The 20,482-nt window shown below is 41.0% G+C and overlaps 1 protein-coding gene across 2 annotated transcripts in view; it reads right to left on the reverse strand.

Annotated features, from left to right (window-relative positions):
* Positions 1-353: 353 nt before the first annotated feature.
* The window catches only part of Mapk1 (mitogen-activated protein kinase 1), a 66,414-nt gene continuing 46,285 nt past the window's right edge, over positions 354-20,482 (reverse strand). The window contains exons 5-9 of one of the 2 annotated variants that reach the window (XM_075970467.1): positions 19,344-19,458; positions 18,966-19,097; positions 9,499-9,608; positions 6,508-6,633; positions 354-1,916 (exon numbers count right to left, since the gene is read on the reverse strand). In XM_075970467.1, coding sequence (XP_075826582.1) covers positions 6,517-6,633; positions 9,499-9,608; positions 18,966-19,097; positions 19,344-19,458 — 474 coding nt within the window. In that variant the 3' untranslated portion in view covers positions 354-1,916; positions 6,508-6,516. The remainder of the gene's footprint in view (positions 1,917-6,507; positions 6,634-9,498; positions 9,609-18,965; positions 19,098-19,343; positions 19,459-20,482) is intronic. The other variant, XM_075970476.1, reaches the window with a different exon arrangement.

Consider the following 20,482-nt stretch of genomic DNA (forward strand, 5'->3'; position numbering starts at 1 on the left):
ACTATGTCAGAATCATTTGCTGTCCAGACAATGAGGAGAGGACCTTTCTTTTACTTGCTTTTTAAGGCTGGGCCTATGTAGTCCTGAACTTTGCTATGTAAACCAGGCTGGCCTCCAATACAGACAGCCACCTGCCTCTGCCTTCTGAGTGCTGGGACTAAAGGTGTGCACCATCACGCTTGGGTAGAGGACCTAAGCCATCTTACATAAACAACTGTGTGGGGCAGTGCAGGGAGGAGGTGGGTGGAGGAGTGGAATGAGGCCCAGGAACATTTCTGTCTGAAGCACAAATTGATTATGACTATCCACTTAAGACACACCGATCCAGAGGAAATCAACACTGAATCGTATCATCGGTGTAAAGATAAAAAGATGTACATTTATTTCCATGAGTTACAAGTGCATTGCTGTTCATACTAGCAGGCAGTCTATATAGAATCCATTCTCCATTGCTGTCAAAAAACAAGGGAGAAAAACAAAAAAGACGGCTGAGAAATGAAAACCTAACACTAGAATTATCTTTCCTAAGTTATCTTCTGGGTAGCAGTCTCTCTGTGGAAAACAACTCAGAGGTCACAATAGATTTTGCTCAATCATAGGCTGTGACACTTAGACAGTGATCTCTGCACAGAAAGCCTTAACAGTCATGCAAGGGCACAGTAAGTATGGAACAAGGCAAACTTCTCACCAGAGAGCAGTGAGGGGGTCAGGAGGCACTGCACTGGGATAACACCATCAACTCCACAGCACACAGCGCAGGAACAGAATAGAGGCAATCAGTAAAGAGGAGAGAGCTCGAACAGTTACTGCTAGTTTTTTATGACATTAACTCAGCAGTACCAGAAACACCTCAACTTGGCAACAGAACAGAGCCTCATGATGAGAGCTCATGAAGGCTTTATTACAAGTCATTATACTGCTGGAAAGTGGGCTGGAGATGCTGACATGCTGTAAGAGAAGAACTGTACACTTTCTCATTTAAAGACGCAGCGTTCCTCTTAGCTAAATCCCAAGGCAGTGAATGTGGTTACGCAAACAGCCTTCTGTGTGAAACAGCTCAAGGTATATATGGAGCTCCTCCCTGAACATCTAGGTCAGCTTGCTCTCTACTTCACCAGAAACTTCTAGAGCTCAGTGCTTATTCATCTTGCAGCAAATGACAAGCACAGCTGTTACTTTAAATCTCTGGTTAAGGACAGCACCTAACATGTTGGCAAGTGTACCTCCATTACAGTACAAGAAAACCTGTAGAATAACATTGCCAGCGCAAGGCTTCCTTTCTAGAACAATGATCAATTTTTTAGAAGCTGGGTAAATAGCACATACCTTAAATATGGAACTAACATGATACATAGAAAAATGCCCCCAAAGGACTCCCATGACAGAAGCACATGCCCCTGCAGCCTGCAATACCATCCAGGGATGTCCACAAGCTCCTGCTCTGGGTAGACAGTTACTAGTCAACCGATGAAGTGCAAATTTTGAGCTGTCACTGACTTAAAGTGCCTTATGTAATAGCATTCTTTACTGTAAAGCGAGAGCCAGTGACTGGGGCCAGTTTGGAAAGACTCTCGCTCTGGTGAGGCTGCATGGTTCAGCAGGATGACATGTAAAGGATTCAGGAGAGGAGGAACCACTGCATCTTTCAAACCAGAAAGCAGTTAGTGACTAAGCAACAGTATGCAGTAAATGCACTCAACGTGCACACTGCTGCAGGGCACTGGTGCCACCAGGAAGCATCTCTGGACAAAGGGATTCTGTGAAAGTATAAAAGCCACTACTACCAGAAACTGCCCCTCCAAGCGGCTCAAAGGAGTCAGAGTGGGTAAGCTGAGACGGGCTGGAGACAGGACCAGGGGTCAAGAACTGGGAGGAACACCGACATCTGAGCACGTCCAGTCCTCTGAGCCCTTGTCCTGTAAAAAAAAGACAAACTCAGGAGTAAGGATTGAGCCATGTCACAATAACAGTAACAGTACAAAACAGCAAGGTAAAATGTAATGGGAATATAGAGCCTTAAAAAGGTCACATACATGACATCTCTAACATGCGGGTCCTGAAGGCTGGAACGTGGCCTCATTTCACAGCCATCTTTCTCAGACACTCCCCGCCCCCGCCAACCAGACACGGTTTCTAACTTTGGTGCCTATCCTGGAACTAGCTCTTTAGACAAGGCTGGCCTCAAACTCAGAGATCCACCTGCCTCTACCTCCTGAGTGCTGGGATTAAAGGCATGAGCCACCACTGGCCGATTTTTCAGACAATTTTTAAGAGTTGAATTAGTACAGTGTGTTGGTCTGAATGAAAATGCCCCTCCATATGGGGGTGGTGTTACCACAAAGTGTGGCCTTGTGGGAAAAAGTGTGTTACTTGAGGTGGGCTTTGAGGTCTCAGAAGCTCAAGCCAGGCCTAGTGGCTCAGTCTCTCTTCCTGCTGCCTGCCAATGTGGATGTAGAACTCAGCTACCGCTCCAGCACCATGTCTTCCTGTATACTGCCATGCTGATAACCGGCCCCAACTAAATGTTTTCCTTTATAAGCGTTGTCAATCATGGTATCTCTTCACAGCAATAGAAACGCTAAGACAAGAGGGACTAAGGGAAGACACATGCCCACATTTAATCATACTCACAGCATTGTTGGCTTCCCCAAATACCCTTCATTAACAATGTAGCACCCTCCACTCCAACAGCCAAACACCAGAGTTTAAAGGATCTTTTTAAAATATTGCCTCTCTACTGAAAAGACCTTCCTATCTTAGAAAGTTCCCTTTCTGCTAGATGAACAGGCAGGACAGTCACCTATGCTTGCAATGGGACGATGGGGTTGCTAGTGCCCAAGTTTTGTCTTCCTGATGGGCAGTGAGAGCAGTAGGCTGGGATACTGAAAGGTAAGAAGCTGTAGCTGGTCTCCATGCTAGAAGGTGAAATGAAGCACTCAGGTCAATGGCTTGTCATCTATCTTCTGGTCAACAAAACATTCATCTGTCTGTGCTCAGCAAGACACCTCTCCCTCCCCTCCAGCAGCCTGCATACGGCCGGTCATCTGTAATGTCACTATAGAAAAACACAAGTCATATCTCTTTACTTTTCTGAAGTATGTTTTTACTTGGGAGAGACCATACAACAATCTACTCTCACCATAATGCAGTCCAGTGACTGAGTCAGGGCCCCCAAAGCCCTGAGTATTAGGAGTTCTTGGAGGGCTTGTTCAAGTTCACACTACTGGGGTACACATGGCCGACACTCAGGCTGCCAGAGTACTCACTGCACAGAACAGGTCAGCCTCGTTAGTACCCATCATTTTCTACTACCTCTGAGAAGAGAAAGCGCTGCCATGTAAGTCCTATGTTGTATCCGATTCTGAAAAGGAAATCTAGTTGGGCTGGTATAGTGACCAAGTGCTTCTAATATTAGGAAGATATTCTCTTTGGAATTTTACTGACTTGATATACTAGCACAAAGATCTGGCAGTGTTGCTTTGATAGGTCGCAAGCAACTTCAGGGATATGGCTTTCACCTGCCACTCAAGAGACAGGGTGGAGGCCAGATGTGTGGTGGCACATGCCTTTAATCCCAGCACTCAGGAGGCAGGGCCAGTGTTTTTCTGAGTTTGATGCCAGTCTGATCTACAGAGTGATTTCAAGGTTAGCCAGGGACACACAGAGAAATCCTGCCCCCTCGCCCCCCTCACCCCCCAGTCAGGGTGGTAAGGATATGTGCCATAGGTCAACTAGGCTGACAGGTTAATGAGGCCCTAAAATGCTTTTATCTTCTAGGAAACAAAGGGAGCAGAGGGTAATGCTCTTAGTAATCCACCTGCAAAATGCAACTACCCTCCCCACCTTTCAGAACTGCGCAGGCCACAGAAGGACACCTGAAAGCTAGCCCCAGGCAGCAGGTGTTTGAGGGTACAACTTCCAGTTGTATGCCCCTCCCTCTAATGTCCCTTTATCTCTCAGCACTCCCTATCCTCAGCTTGGAGCTTGTCTGAGCTCAAAAACATTTCTTAATACTGTTGTCAAGTTCTTAGATCTATGACTAAGACTGAGGAGTATGATCACATGCAAAATGAACCTGAGAGGACCTGTCTGTCAGCATACACTTCAGTGCTACCTTCTGGATTTTTACTTTTTTTAATTTAAAAAATTATCATTTATTTTATGTGTATGGGTGTTTTATGTGTGTGTACAGTGACCATGGAGCCTGCAAGAGGGGGGAGGAGGATCCCCTGGAACTGGAGTTACAGGTGGTTGTGACCACCATGTGGATGCCATTCCTCTGGCCCCTTATTTTAATGTTAAAGGAATAAACTGTAAGTCACTATAGACGGCAATTTCTCGTTGAAATGTATGAAATAAATGAGATGGGTTCATAGGTAGACGGCGGAAGAGACAGACTGGTAAGAGGAGAAAATGAGCACAGTCAAACGTCCATGGCACCTGGTGGTGGGATATGAGTATTTACTTAATTTTTTTTTTAATTCTCCAGAATAGTTGAAAATTGTCGCTGAAAGCACTGGGAAAATACCAAGCTTTAAGCATATATGGCTCTCCAGCACTAAACTGCTGTAATAGTATTACTGGTTTCTTGTCAACACCACCTTGTCTGCAGTGGCCACGGACAGGACTGTTTGCTGAAGGCTACACCAGCTCCTTTCATGCTGCTTCTCTAGGTCTTTTCCCTTGTTAGTACTTCAGTCGCATCTAGAATGCTTTACCTCACTGTTTTACATTCTAGCACAAATTCTATTTTCTCTTATTTTACCATATTCTCCCTTACGTACCTAAGTTCATGAAGTTCAGTCTAGGAACATACAGATCCTTCTGAGAGATCAGTCTAGACTTTGCCTCAAGAAAGCTTTTCTCAGTTTCTCTAGCCCATACTCCATGTGTAAACCAGTAACAGTGGTATCTGGCACAGTGACATTTATGGATCAGGTCCATCAGGAGACTCTCTAGCTTAAGTACTTGGGCTATTTCTTTTGGATCTGTTTTATCTGGGGAAGACAATTGGAAAACTCAAACATTGTGGATTACTTCTTCTGCAGCTGTACTTTATTCAAGAGGGAATCTGCCCAAGAACACAGAACGAACAAGAACTGCAGGATGAACAGAGCTGCCAACAAGGTCCATTCATCCCCCTGAGTACAGACAAGAGGGACAAGTAATCCCTAATACAACTTGGTACTGTGGTGATGGTGTGATGGAGAGGATGGGAAGGAACATGACTCCTAAAGAGTAAATTAACTTTCAAATAATCTTTAGTTCTAATTTAAAGGATTATGGAAAAGAATACAAAGTGATGGACTACCTTGAGTTATAAGACAGAAGATGGAGGGACAGCCAGAGACCCGACTGCTACTATGGACACACAAAGCTTAACAAGAGACCCCTCCTCTCTAAAAGCAGTGACCACTCATGCTTTCCAGCCAGCACAAGAAGTACCACGTTCCGATCCCCAACTGAATCCTCCAAAACATGAAGCCACAGCATCACAGCATGAAATCCATTTCGTTCCTTTTTTTTTTTCCCAATTGAGACAGGGTTTCTCTGTGAAACATTTCTCGCTATCCTGGAACTCACTTCATAGACCAAAGTCACAGGGATCCACCTGCCTCTGCGTCTCAAGTGCTGGGATTAAAGTGCACCACCACTGCCCAGTTATAGGACTGTTTATTACTTTTTCTCTCTTCCCATGCTGTGCTCCTCTCTCCTTCCTTTCCTCGATGTCTTCTGCACAGTCTCCATGATCCTCCCCTCACACACTCACTGTTTTCCTAGTTTGCTTAATTCCTACATGTAATTCTCTTTATCAGTGTTTGTCATGAATGGCTTCCATTTAGTTACAGTGTTTAGTGAATAAAATTTTATCTTTTCAAATCTTTATTTTTAAATGTATTTTATTATATATTAATTATACATAATGGGTTTTACTGAAATTTTCATACATGATAATGTATTTTGAGCATATTCATCCATTATCCTTTAACCCCCTTTCCCTCTTCTCAAGTCTTAGAAGTGTAGCTCAGTAGTACACTTGCTTAGCATGCATGAGGCCTTGGATCCAATCCTTAACACCACAACCAACCAACCAACCAACCAACCAACCAACCAACCAACCAACCAACCAACCACACAGTCCCAAGGCCATGAAAGTTACACAATAGAATTTCTGAACATTTAAAATGTCATATAAAGTAAAATAAGGTTTTTCAGGAGTAAATGCCTCAAAGCTATTCCTTCCCGAGTAATGTTCTCACATATACCCCACCCCCACAATACACATCACTGTCATAGTGTCTAAGAGCTGCCACTTTATTTCATGTCCTCATATCTGTGAAAGATGAAGTCTAATTTCTTCATTTCACACCATGAAGCAATCAGAAGGAAAGCTCTATCAATCCAAGGGAGAAACAACTGAATTCCTTTTTCCTTCTAAAGATGTTTTTAACTTGTACCATCTCTCCCTTGCTAGGGGGTTAACTGTATAGTTAAAGTTCTAGATACCTGACCAATTTAAGATCTGTATCCTGGCTGGAATCTAGCAGTCTCTTCAAAAATGAGTTCTTTGAGCTTCTCCTTAGGTAAGTCATCCAATTCCATGTCAAACTTGAATGGTGCTTCAGCAATGGGCTTTAAGACAAAAACAATATTTACTAGTCACACATTGTCATGGTCAAGGCAGTGATTTACTGGCTTAAATTCTGAAATTTATACAATAGGATCAATGCCTCACAAAATCTGAAAAGTGTGTAGCTAAGTGGTAGCATGTGCGAAGTTCTGCACACAGAGAGGGGGCATAACCATGGTTATTTTGAGAATTTCTTGAACTTATCACATCCCCTAGAAGGATTTTCAAATGTTTTAAAGGTACTAAATATCTCAGTAACAAAAGTAGAGGTGGTTTTATATAAACAAAAACAAAACTAGCAAGAGGACTGTTGAATGTGAGGTCAGCCTGGAAAACTTAGCAAGAACTTGTCTTACAGCAAAAAGAGTTGGGGATGTAAGCTCAGGGTAGATCACTTGAGACCTGGGTTCAATGCCTAGTATCACAAAACAAAAAATGTTACACTAAGACAAATACATTTGAATTATATGAAGATTAGTATTGTGGAGAAATACCCATGTCTATATAAGTAAATGCATCCTACTTTACTCACCAATGTATATAAAATAAAAATAATTAAAAAATTAGATATAGAAAAATATAAAACTGGGCAGGAAATATTTTCTTTATCCTAACTTAAAGACTTTTTGACACAGTTTTACTTATGTCAAGTTTGGTTTTACATTTATAATTTTCTTGCCCTAGCCTCCTAAATACTTTGATTATAAGTGCTAGCCACCTGAGACAGGAACTCATGTATCCCAAATTGTCCTGAAATCCTCTATGAAGCCTTTCACTGTGATCTTCACATCTCCAGAGCACTGGGATTAGAGCAGACATGACCATCATGCTCTGTTATGCATGGCTGGGGACTGACACCAGAACTACATTCATGACAGGGAGAACAAGATCAAGTGAACAATACCCTCGCACCATATTTGATTTCTTGAAAAAACATTTTTCATTGGAGCTTGGAATAGATATTTAACTGCATTTACCCACTGAACCATCTTGCTGGCCCCAATTTTTTTTTTTTTTGAGACAGAGTTACTCTGTGTAGCCTGGCTGTTTTCAAACGCAGAACTCAAGTCCGTCTCTGACTCCCAAGTGCTGGGATTTTAAGTCATATGCCTCCACCACTTGACCCATATTTTTATTTTAAATGCCTACAACCAAAATCAAAATATTACAGGACTAAAATGACAGACAATGATGTCAGCTATCAATCAGTATTTACCTAGACCTCCAGATCTTCTGTAGTACTTAATCCTCATCCATGGTCATAAATACTATATATTTATGTGAAAAGAATTCCCATCCTCAAGAGAACATCTGTCCCTCAAGGACAGTGAGTGTGCAGGACCACACAAAGCATCCTATGCATGTCATGTACTGCCTCAGTTTGTTTGAGGATAACACTAGCACTTTAGGAAATAAATACCCAGTTCAAGGAAATGAGGAGAGTCTGAGCTCTCTGAGTTCCCACTGACTTCTTTGTCATCACACTGTAGGTATGTTGCAAGCTGCCTCAAGTGCTTGAAGGGTGGTCTTGGATGTGGAAGGGAACATCACTTAAAAAAGACATTTTGTGTTGTGTTGTGAATAGGAATGGCCTCCACAGACTCATGTGTTTGAATGCTCGGCACTATTATTAGAACACATGGCCTTTTTTGGAGGAAGTGTGTCACTGTGGAGGTGGGCTTTGAGGTCTCAGATGCTCAAGTATGGGACACAGTTCACTTCAGCTGCCTGCAGATCAAGAAGCAGACAGAATTCTCATCTCCTAGACACCATGTCTGTATGCCACCAAGTCCCACCATGATGGTAATAAACTGAACCTCTGAAACTGTACATCAGCCCAATTAAATGTTTTCCATTATATGAGTTGCTGACATCATGGTGTCTCTTCACAGCAATAAAACTCTAAGACATCTTTATTTCTACATTCTTCCATCTTATCACTTTTAGCTATGTTTGTCTTTTGCATCTTAATTTGAATGCTCTACTTGCTTTTTCCTACATTAAGAACAGGTTGTGTTTTCTATGCATAGAAGTCCCCAAGTAGAAAAACCTAAAATTTTAATTCACTTTGTATCTTCTTTGGTTATTCTTGAATGAACAAAGCTTAAACTGGAGCTGGCCAGGGGATCCAGAGAAGCAAGGCACTGGGTCTGCTCTGGAGAAAGCATGGTATAAAGTACATGGGTCTGTTCTCAGGAGCTATCACATCTACCTCTGGATTCATGGGAAGAGTCATGAGGTCAGTGTGAGTCACTGGCTACCTAACTCTACTTGCTGTCACAACAGAAGACTGCCTATCTCTTCACCCTCAACCCTCAGGACATAATTCATCTATGTCTTTCTGCCACAAGCCATTCCAATTTTAGCTGTGGGAAGCATAGGCTCATGCTTGAATACTTAGTCCTCAGTTGGTGGAACTATCTGGGAAAGACTAGAAGCTGTGGCCTTGGTGGAGGAGGTGTGTCAAGGGCTTTGAGGTTTCAGAAGGCTTTTGAGTTACCTCCCTCTGCTTTGTGCTTTTGTCTCAAGATGTGAGCACTCACCTACTACTCTAGTGTTGTGTCTGCCTGTTGCTGTGCCCCTGCCAAGATGATCACGGACTCTAACCTTTGGAACTATGAGCCCCAAATGAAACACTTTCATTTGTAAGCTGTCTTGGTCCCACCTTCCTTTTTCCATGTTCCACAGTGGTGCAGCCGCCCTCCTTTACATGCAATGCTTTTACCCGCTGTGCCTGACAGCCTCAGAGAGAAAAGGTGGGCATGGCATTGTGTTCCTCGGAAAATTTTGACAAGGGGACGGCTAAAGCTTCTGCTGACTACTAAACAAACATCTATGATGCATCAGCCAGGAGCATGGGCTCTTACCTCATCACTTGGATCATAATACTGCTCCAGGTATGGGTGAGCCAGAGCCTGTTCAACTTCAATCCTCTTGTGAGGGTTAAATGTCAACATTTTATCCAGTAAGTCCAGAGCTACAAAGAGAAAAAATTTTACAGTGGTGAGAAGCAGAGCTCATTAGCAAATGTTTTCCATCTTCTACTAAGCTGACCCTTAAGACAGTGGAGTATCACTGTTAAATCTCTCTTTAAAAAAACAGGTGTATGGGTGTTTTACATACATGCTGTACACCATCTGAGGGCAATGTACACTGAGGTCAGAAGAGGAAATTGGATTCTCCCTGGGACTGAAGTTACAGATGATTGTGAGCAGCCATGTGGGTACAGGAAGTTGAACCTGAGTTCTCTGGGAAGAGCAGCTGGTATTCTTAACTACTTAGGCATTTCTCCAGCCTTACTGTAAATCTTTTTTTTTTTTTTTTTTTTTGGTTTTTCGAGACAGGGTTTCTCTGTAGCCCTTTGTTCCTGTCCTGGAACTCCCTTTGTAGACCAGGCTGGCCTCGAACTCACAGAGATCCGCCTGCCTCTGCCTCCCGAGTGCTGGGATTAAAGGCGTGTGCCACCACCACCTGGCTCTTACTGTAAATCTTTTGTGACTATGTGAACATAAATGCTGACCACACAACAATCACAGATACTAATACTCAAATAAGAGGAATGGACAGCCAAAGGAGTAAAGTTATGCTTACTAAACTTTGACATTTCCTATGTTACTCAGCTTTGTAGATATCAAAAGTATAGAGCTGGGGATATGGCCTCTATAACCACAGGCCTTGAGTTTGGATCTCTCCAAAAAAAAAAAAAAAAAAAAAAAAAAAAAGCCAGGCTCAAGAGTGGGATTACCAGAGCAAGGAGGCAGAGTCAAAGGGACTCCAGAGGCTTGCTGGTCAGTCACTCACGCTGAATTGGTTAGCTACAGGTCCAGTAAAGTGAAAAGTAGTTCAGTAAGATACCCAACAAAGGCCTCTGGCCTCCACAAACATATAATTAAGCAACATCACCCACACAGCTATGCGTACAGACATCCATATACTATACTCACATATCCAAATAAGGTAGAAAGCAACTGGAGACACCAGATGCTAACCTCCAGGCAAACTCACACAAAAATGTGAGCATATATATTTGTGCACTCATGCACACACGGTTAGGACAAAGTGTTTCTCTTAGATTCACTCCAAAGCCAATTTTTTTTTTGTTACTGATATGCATGTGTGTGGGGCAAGCATGTAAGCATGGCCAACTTACCTGAAGAAAGCTGGCTCTCCCTAGGCAGCTGCCAACTAGGGGCTTTGAGAGCCCTAAACTGTTTTGCAGCATCTTCCCACACCAGAGATCTGTGGTTACTACTCAGCACAAATTATGGCTGCCTATGTTGTGTGTATGTAACAGGAGTGAAGGGGGCTTGCTAGCTTATACCCGAAATAATCACACAGAAACTATATTTATTTACAGTATATGAACACTGAACGATCAGTGAATACTCTCCTTTCCCTACCCTTTAAAACAATAACAATAACAACAACAAAAAAATACTGGTCCAGTATCTCTAGCCTCTTATTGGCTAACTCTTACATATTAACTTAACCCATCTCCATTAATGTGTATCGCCACGTGACTGTGGCTTACCGGCAAGATTTTAACCAGCGTCCATCTCAGACAGGAGAAACATGGTGTCTGCCACTCTGCTCTTCTTCCCAGCATTCAGTTCTGTCTTCTCCGCCTACCTAAGTTCTGCTCTATCAAAAGGCCAAGGCAGTTTCTTTATTCAACCAATGAAAGCAACACATAAACAGAAGGACCTCCTACACCATGTGTATGTTTTCTTCTACAGTTTATTTTCCATTAAAGACTGAATATCCCATTGGAAGCTGAGATTATATCTGACTAGGATCACTGATACCTTCTCACAATCCCACATTTTCCAGTACTTTCAAAGGTTATATATACATAGCCAGCCAATTCCTGTGGGACCAAGTGGGAAAGAAACTTCTGTCTACAACTGCGATTAAAGGTGTGTGCCATTGCTGCCTGACTTGTAAGGTTGGCCAGTGTAGCTGTTTTACTTTTCTCATCTCCATGAAAGCTTTATTTATTAAAATACAAATGCCACTACAGATTTCCATTCTTTTGCCCTGCCCAGCCTTATTCTTGCCACATCCTGGGCAAGCCAACTAGTTCTCCAGGTCTGTTTAAATTCTCATCTTGGATCAATACTGCAACTTCAACTTGAACAGGGCCAGAGAAAACCAACTAATTTTCAAAACTGCCATAGTAACAGTGCTCCTCACACCTTGAACCTCAGAACCCCTTTATAACTTTTAAAACTTATTGAAGACATGCTACTTTGAGAACTGATGCAAAAGAATCATGTTTAAAGACAGAAAGACTGCCTCAAAATCACCACGACAGATCCATTTTTAAAAGTGGCTAATTTAGATCACAGCTCCAATAAGTGCATGAATACTCTTCTTCAAGAAAGCTGATGCATTCCAAATAGGGCAGAAATGTTCTTAAATAGATGTCTTATTTCTTCACACAGAATAGCACAAAGACTTGTACTGAGTTTAGGAGTTAATAAAGGGTGAGGGAGACACTGGGGTCTAAGCAACACACTATTCAGCTACACTACAAAACTTCAGAATTTCTACCCCATCAAATCCTTCAACAGCCTCCTCCTGATTTAAGAGCCTACTCAACTGATGGACTATGGATCTCCTCCTCTGATTGTTCCCAGAAGTGATATCCCTGGACTTCTCCCTACTCAGTCAACCTTCCCCACTGAGCTCATATCACGAGTCATCCCCTCCAGTGGTCCAGTCATTTCTGTCTCCACTTTGTGTTACAGATGTCTGTTTCAATCACTCCCTCCTCCCAGGCTTGGTGTGAGTGCAAGTATACAATCTACTGTTAATGTCTCCACAGGTATACAACCTTGGGTGTCAGCCCTCCCCTTCTACCTGTTCATTTCTGTATGCACCAGGTTAACTGACCTGCCAGTTTCTGAAGATTCTCTTGTCTCTACCTCCAAATTTCATCATAGGAAAGCTAGGCACTTATTTGTTACAGATATGGACCAGTCTCCATTTTTTTTAAAAAAAAGTTTTTCAAAGGCCACGGATTAAGCAACATTCAAAGTAGTCTTTAGTTTGAGGTGATTGAGTTCCAGAATAAATGCAACTCTGTGGCACTAACATCACGCTAGCTTATGATTCCAATTATGACTCACATACACAGTATCAGAGTTTAAAAGATTCCCAAATATTTGATGTGAACCACACTGTATTTTAGTTCATTGACTGAGAGACAGGGTTCTTTCTAAAAGTAACCATTGCGGTGTACTCCCTTCCATATCACAGCTACTGTCGGACTGCTTTAAATGCTATTCAGTTTAGACGTATTCTCTGTATCTCCATAACTAATCAGTCTAATGTTTTAAACCTTAAACATACTTAAAGTTTTTGTTTGAATGTGTGTGCAAGCTCATACGCAAGGATGCCAAGGTATATGTGAGTGTCAAGAGGACAATGTGCATGAGTTATTTCCTACTATGTAGTCCAAGGGATCAAACTCAGGCTGTCAGACTTGACAGAAAAGTCATCTTGTTGGCTTTAAATTATTTTAAATGTTATGTAACCAAACTTATTTTTTTCATATTTGCTTTCTTATTTTTTAAAAAATATTTATCCATTTATGTGTATAGATATTTTGCCTGCAAGTGTATCTGTGTACCAACTGCATACTTGGTGCCCACAGAAGCCAGTAGGTGTCAGATCCCCCGAACTGGAGTTACAATTCTATGAGGGTGCTGAGAATCAAACCTGAGTCCTATGGAAGAATGACATCTGAATCATCTATATCCAGCCCTTCTTGGTTTGTGTTTAAAGCTTAGGAAAAAAGTACATGAAGAATTCAGAAAACCATGGAATACCCCGATATTGTTCTCAACAGTATGATTTAAAAAGCTGAACCGGAGCCAGGCGGTGGTGGCGCACGCCTTTAATCCCAGCACTCGGGAGGCAGAGACAGGCAGATCTCTGTGAGCTCGAGGCCAGCCTGGTCTACAAGAGCTAGTTCCAGGACAGGAACAAAAAGCTACAGAGAAACCCTGTCTCGAAAAATAAAAAAAAATAAAAAAAAAAACCAAACCAAACCAAAAAAACCACTGTTTTAAGATTTGTTATTTTATGTATGAATATTTTTCTTACATGCTTGTATGTGTACCACATGTGTGCCTGGTATTCTCAGAGGTCAAAAGAGGCATTGGATCCCCTTGAACTGGAGTTGTGGGTGGTTGTGAGCAGCAATGTGTGTGCTGGAAACTGAACCTGGGTCTTCTGCAAAAGCAGCTAATGCTCTAACTGTTGAGCCACCTCTCCAAACTCACAGCATCATTTAAAACTGCATTTGATCACTGATTCTTTAGGAATTCATTTTCATGAATGAGCAATAATTTAAACCAAATGTATTCCAAATAAAGTTCCAACTAGCTTGTACCATCTGCTATAATAATTGTTTCCCTCTCACTGAAGTCACCTTGAAGAGAATTCTAAACTACGACTCCTTTGAAGAAACTTGCAGCATTACTGGCTCAAAAGATTCAGCATTAAAAAACTTTCAACAACCATGTAAAACAATTCTCACTTCATCCCCCACCAAAGGGTTTTTCTGTGTAGGCCTGGCTGTCCTAGAACTCGTTCTGTACACCAAGTTGGTGAGAGATCTGCCTGCCTCTGCTTCCTGAGTACTGGGATTAAAGGCATGAGCCACCACCACCCGATGTTCAATTTCATTATTAATTAAAACTAAACAAATTAAATACACATCCACTCTCAATGTTGGCAGAACCAAAAGATGAGTACCTAGAATTGTTAGAACAAAAGATCCAAGCAAAACTGCCCAACTTCCCTCCACAGACTCAACCCACATATGTTCTGCTCTATTTCCCACAGCCTTAACCAGAAAATACGTTCAACTCGCAATATCTGCTATTTTGATACACTGTTTTTTTTTTTTTGTTGTTGTTTTAAAGGGTAGGGAAAGGAGAGTATTCACTGATCGTTCAGTGTTCATATACTGTAAAGATGAGTACTTTCTCTTATATTTAATAACACTTTTCTATGAATTATTATTATACTTAAAACCTCTACTATTTCAGCTTGAAAATTGAAATCTCAGGTTTCTTGATATCATTCATTTATTTTCTTATGTCATTTTTATATAAATCAGAGCTATTAGCTCCCTGCAGGTAGGTTCTTATTGTTGATTTTGTGTTCAGGGCTGCAGCAGCCAGGGTGATACAGAACAAACGAACAACTTCTCTGGGATTAAATATAACACAACCCTTTGCAATTGCTTCTATCAATTCTTGTTATCTTTTTTAAAGATATATTTATTATGTATATAATATTCTCAGTACTGTCTGCATGTATGCCTACAGGCCAGAAGAGGGTACCAGATCTCATTACAGATGGTTGTGAGCCACCATGTGGTTGCTGGGAATTGAACTCAGAACCTTTGGAAGAGCAGGCAGTGCTCTAAGCCTCTGAGCCATCTCTGCAGCCCTCTTCCTATCTTCTGTACTAGCTAACAGTATACTTTGACTTAATTCACTAAGTGTGACAGATCGTGGTTAGACCTAGTTTCTATTTATTTATTATGTATACAATGTTCTGTGTGCATATATGCCTGTATGCCAGAAGAGGGCACCAGATCTCATTCCAGATGGTTGTGAGCCACCATGTGGTTGCTGGGAATTGAACTCAGAACCTTTGGAAGAGCAGGCAGTGCTCTAAGCCTCTGAGCCATCTCTGCAGCCCTCTTCCTATCTTCTGTACTAGCTAACAGTATACTTTGACTTAATTCACTAAGTGTGACAGATCGTGGTTAGACCTAGTTTCTATTTATTTATTATGTATACAATGTTCTGTGTGCATATATGCCTGTATGCCAGAAGAGGGCACCAGATCTCATTCCAGATGGTTGTGAGCCACCATGTGGTTGCTGGGAATTGAACTCAGGACCTTTGGAAGAGCAGGCAATGCTCTTAACCTCTGAGCCATCTCTCCAGCCCTTAGACCTAGTTTCTAAAAAGATCTTGTAGCTTCTGATGTCTTCTTCTGCAGAAGCCTAGTCTAGTCTATCATAGTGAGGAGAAACAACAAGAGTGAGCACCAACAGCAAGGCCACCCTGGACCACTCTACGAGAGGGCACCAGGATCCTCCCTGTGTCGCTGAACCAGCCAAATCAACAAATACCTGGCTGTTATTCCAAGTCCCAAGTTTTGGAGTGGCTTGTTCAACAGTTAAATACAATAAATGTAACTCACGTGAGCTTCAACATCTATTATGAGGCTGAATAAGGCTGCTTAAAGGTATTCCCTACAAGAGAACACTATGCACATTTATAAAGCTACTGATATGTAAAGATCTTCAAAATACATAAACGAGAAAGTTTTACTTGTGGGATCTTAGAATCCACAGTTATAAACAACTAGTATTATTATGAATTTTCACATAATCCTATGACATAAATACTATTACCAATCCTATTTTATAGATAAGTAGTTTCAAGTTAGTGTCTGGGCTGCAGCTGTGCTCCAGCTGCACACTATTCTACTGTCCTCGGTGCTGTCAAGGCCCATTTCTCCACCTCCCACGCTTTAGAGTCACCTAACAGGTAAACTTCTAGGTTAACTTCCTGGGTTTTGCTGTTATTGTTAGACAGGTTTCCAGGCTTCCTTCAGACTTGTTATGTAGCTCAAACTGGCCTCAAAACTTACCCTCCTGCTCGAGCCTTCCATGTTCTGGTATTACAGCTGCATACTACACCACTCGTTTCATTTTCTGTTTTGTTCCTTTTTTAATTGTTGTTGCTGCTTTATTTTTGGAGATAGGGTTTCCCTGTGTAACCCTAGCTGTCCTGGAACTCACTTTGGAGATTAGACTGGTACCAAACTCATATAGATCTGCCTGCCTCTGCCTCATGAGTGCTGAGACTAAAGTGTGAACCACCATCACCTAGGTAATTTCCTGGGTTTTAATGGCATCAATTCTTATATGACTTTAAGTTAAGGAAAATAAGATGAAAAATTCAAGCAATCTGATAGAAACCAAAAGCTTGTAGAGAAAGAGTAAGGGAACAAAGGGTGAGTCTAGGAACAGGTCAACTTATATCTTAATCACCTATCTAAGAGAGTAATTCTGAAAATCCAGTCTAAACGTAATGTGTTAGGGTTAGCAACCGACCAAGCCTGACCACCTAAGTTTAATCCTGGAACCCATATGGTGGAAGAAGAGTACCAATTCTTGCAGGTTATCTGTCCTCAACACATAAAAAAAATAATAAATGTTTTTAAAAAAGGTAATATGTCATATGGGTTAAGTTCTAATTTTCAAAATTAACAAATAACAGTATGATTCTACATATATGATTTTGTTATACCCACAGCAAAACACTAAAAGCTATTTGGAACTAGGTCAGGTGGCCTATGAATGTAACCCCAGAAACTGAGAGTTGAGGAAAGAGGGTAACTTTTGAGTTCAAGGTCAGCCTGGGCTATACAGAAAGATCCTGTCATAAACACGCTCTCCCCACAAAGTTATTTTGAGGTTCTCATTATTCATTATCTACAATAACAAACTGTACTATATCAGAGATGAAAACAGAGAGTTTCTCCTTTAACCAAAGTAAATTATAAGCAATTATTTCTGAACCTTAACTTGGGCCCATCCATGTTGCGAGGGGCAGACAGCACAGAAGGTAGAATGTTTGAGGACCTGATCTCAACCCCAGAATGCACTAATGGCCGGGAGGATAAGCAGATCCTTGGGGCTTCCTAGCCAGCTAGAGACACTGTCAAAAAAAGGTAGACAGTATCTGAGAAACGATATCTAATGTTGTCCTCCTTATAAGACTAGAGTGCACGAATGCGAACTCACTCACCCCCGACCCCGTCCCCAGATCCAGCTGTAAATGGGGAGGGACAGAATAAGAACAAAACTTCAAGAAATCCTAAACTCCCAGCACATAAAATCATTAAAGATAAGTCAGATCTACATACTAACATGAAAAGAACAGACACAATACTATGAACAATGACATTTAAGAAAACAATGTTAGAAATAAAATAGTATCAGCTGATTATAGACTTTTTTATGGTTTGTCTTTTACACTTTAGACACTAAGCAGAACCTCTTAATCCAATTACTTTAAAAATTATGTTTCTTGTTTCCTTTTTTTTTAGCTTTTTAAATAAAGGTTTATTTTTACTTAAAAAAAGAAAACAATGTTAGGAAACAAATTTCACCTTTTAAAAATATTCCTGCAATTTAAAAAAACTATTACAAGAATTTATAAGAGTTTACAATTGTTTAAAAGCAGAAATTTTAGGTAAACTGTGTATGGATATTTTTTGGTCATAAGACAGAAGATGAGCAGTGCTATGCCGGTAAGCTGTGAGCTGCCTTCTCCTTGGCCTGTTCAGATCCTCTCTTCTACATTGTTCACTTACACCAACCAATTGTGTGTGTGTTTATGTGAGGGGGGGGGGGGGGGGGAAAAGGGAAGAAAGAGCACTCTAGTAGTTAGTTCTAACAATGTCAACACCATTTGGCATAGAGACTGATATAAAAAACTATCAGGTTCTTTACAAGAGTGGTCCACAATCTTACCCAAGGAAACATCTTTCCAGTCCATCTCTTTCTTTCTTTCTTTTTTTTTTTTTTTTTTTTTGGTTTTTCGAGACAGGGTTTCTCTGTGGCTTTGGAGCCTGTCCTGGAACTAGCTCTGTAGACCAAACTGGTCTCAAACTGACAGAGATCCGCCTGCCTCTGCCTCCCCGAGTGCTGGGATTAAAGGCGTGTGCCACCACTGCCCGGCAGTCCATCACTTTCTAAATAAAAAATTCTAAATAGTTACAAGTTAATTTGCTGAGATTTCAGGTTGGAACCTAATAAGCAAACCTAAAGCTAAGCTTAAGAAAAAAATTATCACAACAATGAGGACACTAAGAGAGAATTACATACATCTAATGTAAATGGGAAGTAGAAAAAGACAAGATCTCCTAAGTAAATTTGGAGCATGGGGACCTTGGGCGATGGCTAAGGGGGGGGGAGGCAGGGAGGGGAGCAGAGAAAAATGTAGAGCTCAATAAAAATCAATTTTAAAAAGGGATAAAAAAAATAAGTAAAAAAAAATAAAATAAAAGAACTTCCTGAGATAGCACAATCTCTTATTTCAAGCTCTAAACGGGATCAAATCAAAGACCCAGACTTAAATCCACACACCTATGGACATCTGATTTTTGAGAAAGAAGTCAGAATTATATACTGAAAAAACAAAACATCTTCAACAAATGGTGCTGACCAAACTAGATATCTACACATAGGAGAAAGTAAACAGAAAAACATTATCACTAAAGTCAGATTTACCTTTGGAGTCAGCGTTTGGGAACAGCCTGTTCCACGGCACCTTGTTTTTGTGCGGGAGAGAAAGCAAGTAGTTTCTAGCTTTTAAATTTATAATACAATTCAGATCTTCCTGTGATGGAGATCCAAGAATACCTATCAGACAGAATATTAACTGTTAATTGTCAAGGTAAGAACAAATTACTACTACACCAGCTACAGCACAGAAAAGACTCTGCACTTAATGTCTTCTTACCATGCCTGGTAATCACCCCTCATTACAAGTTTTCACAAAAAGATCTTAATATTTTTAAATTGGAGAAGAGTAAAACAAAACAAATCATCACCATCAACAACGCAACATCTATAGTGAGTCTTATGTAACCATGCTCAAGAACTTACCCAGGATGTGGTTCAGCTGGTCAAGGTAATGTTTTCCTGGGAAGATAGGCCTATTGGAGAGCATCTCTGCCAGGATGCAACCCACAGACCAAATATCAATGGACTTGGTATAACCCTGTAACAGAAAAGGAGAGAAGACAAAGTAATAGACTGTGGTGTCCATAAGAACACAATGAAATCTTCTTATCTGATAACCATGTGGTAGACCAGAGTCTGAACATCTTTGGGACTCTCATTTCAAAACACACAGACACAGAATAAAATACAATAATTTAGCTTTCAGAAATGCTGCTGGAGAGCGGTAGTGTACGCCCGGGAAGCAGCTGCAGGAGGATCTCTGTGAGTTCAAGGCCAGCCTGGTCTACAGAGTGAGCTCCGGGACAGTCAGGACTACACAGAGAAACACATAAAAAGTAAAAGCAAGGGCTGGAGAGATGGCTCAGAGGTTAAGAGCATTGCCTACTCTTCCAAAGGTCCTGAGTTCAATTCCCAGCAACCACATGGTGGCTCACAACCATCTGGAATGAGATCTGGTGCCCTCTTCTGGACTGCAGGCATACAAGCAGACAGAATACTGAGAATATTGTACACATAATAAATAAATATTAAAAAAAGTAAAAGCAAAAAACACCTCCAACCCCACTCCAAAGAAATTGGGGTAGGGGGTGGGGTAGTAATACTCAGTTTATGTCACTTAACTCGTCTTTATGACGTTATAAATAAACTTATAGGGACACTGCTATATTTTTAGAATAATTTTATCCATTTTATAAAGAATAAAAATATTAATATCAATCAGGCTGAGAAAAGCTCCATCTCTAGTGGTAGTGTTGGCACCAACATTCTCACCTTCTCTATTGTTTCTTAGGTATAAATTTTCTTTTTAAAGTTGTTAGAAATGATGTAATTGCTTTATTTTATTGTTAACAATAGTGCAAGATGATTCTATAAGGAAAACAAGCTGAATTTCATAGAAAATGTTAGGTACAGAAATAAATAGAAAGAGAAATATATACAACAAAGAAGGAAAAGGAGTCAACCAGTAAAACTGAAGAATGAGTTGATTTGGGAAACTAGAGAACCAGGGACTTGGTCCCTGAAGTAACAATACAACAGGTAGAATTCTAAGTAATTCTTTC

This window comes from Microtus pennsylvanicus, chromosome 1 (assembly GCF_037038515.1).
Source record: "Microtus pennsylvanicus isolate mMicPen1 chromosome 1, mMicPen1.hap1, whole genome shotgun sequence".
NCBI classification, from domain to species: Eukaryota; Metazoa; Chordata; class Mammalia; order Rodentia; family Cricetidae; genus Microtus; species Microtus pennsylvanicus.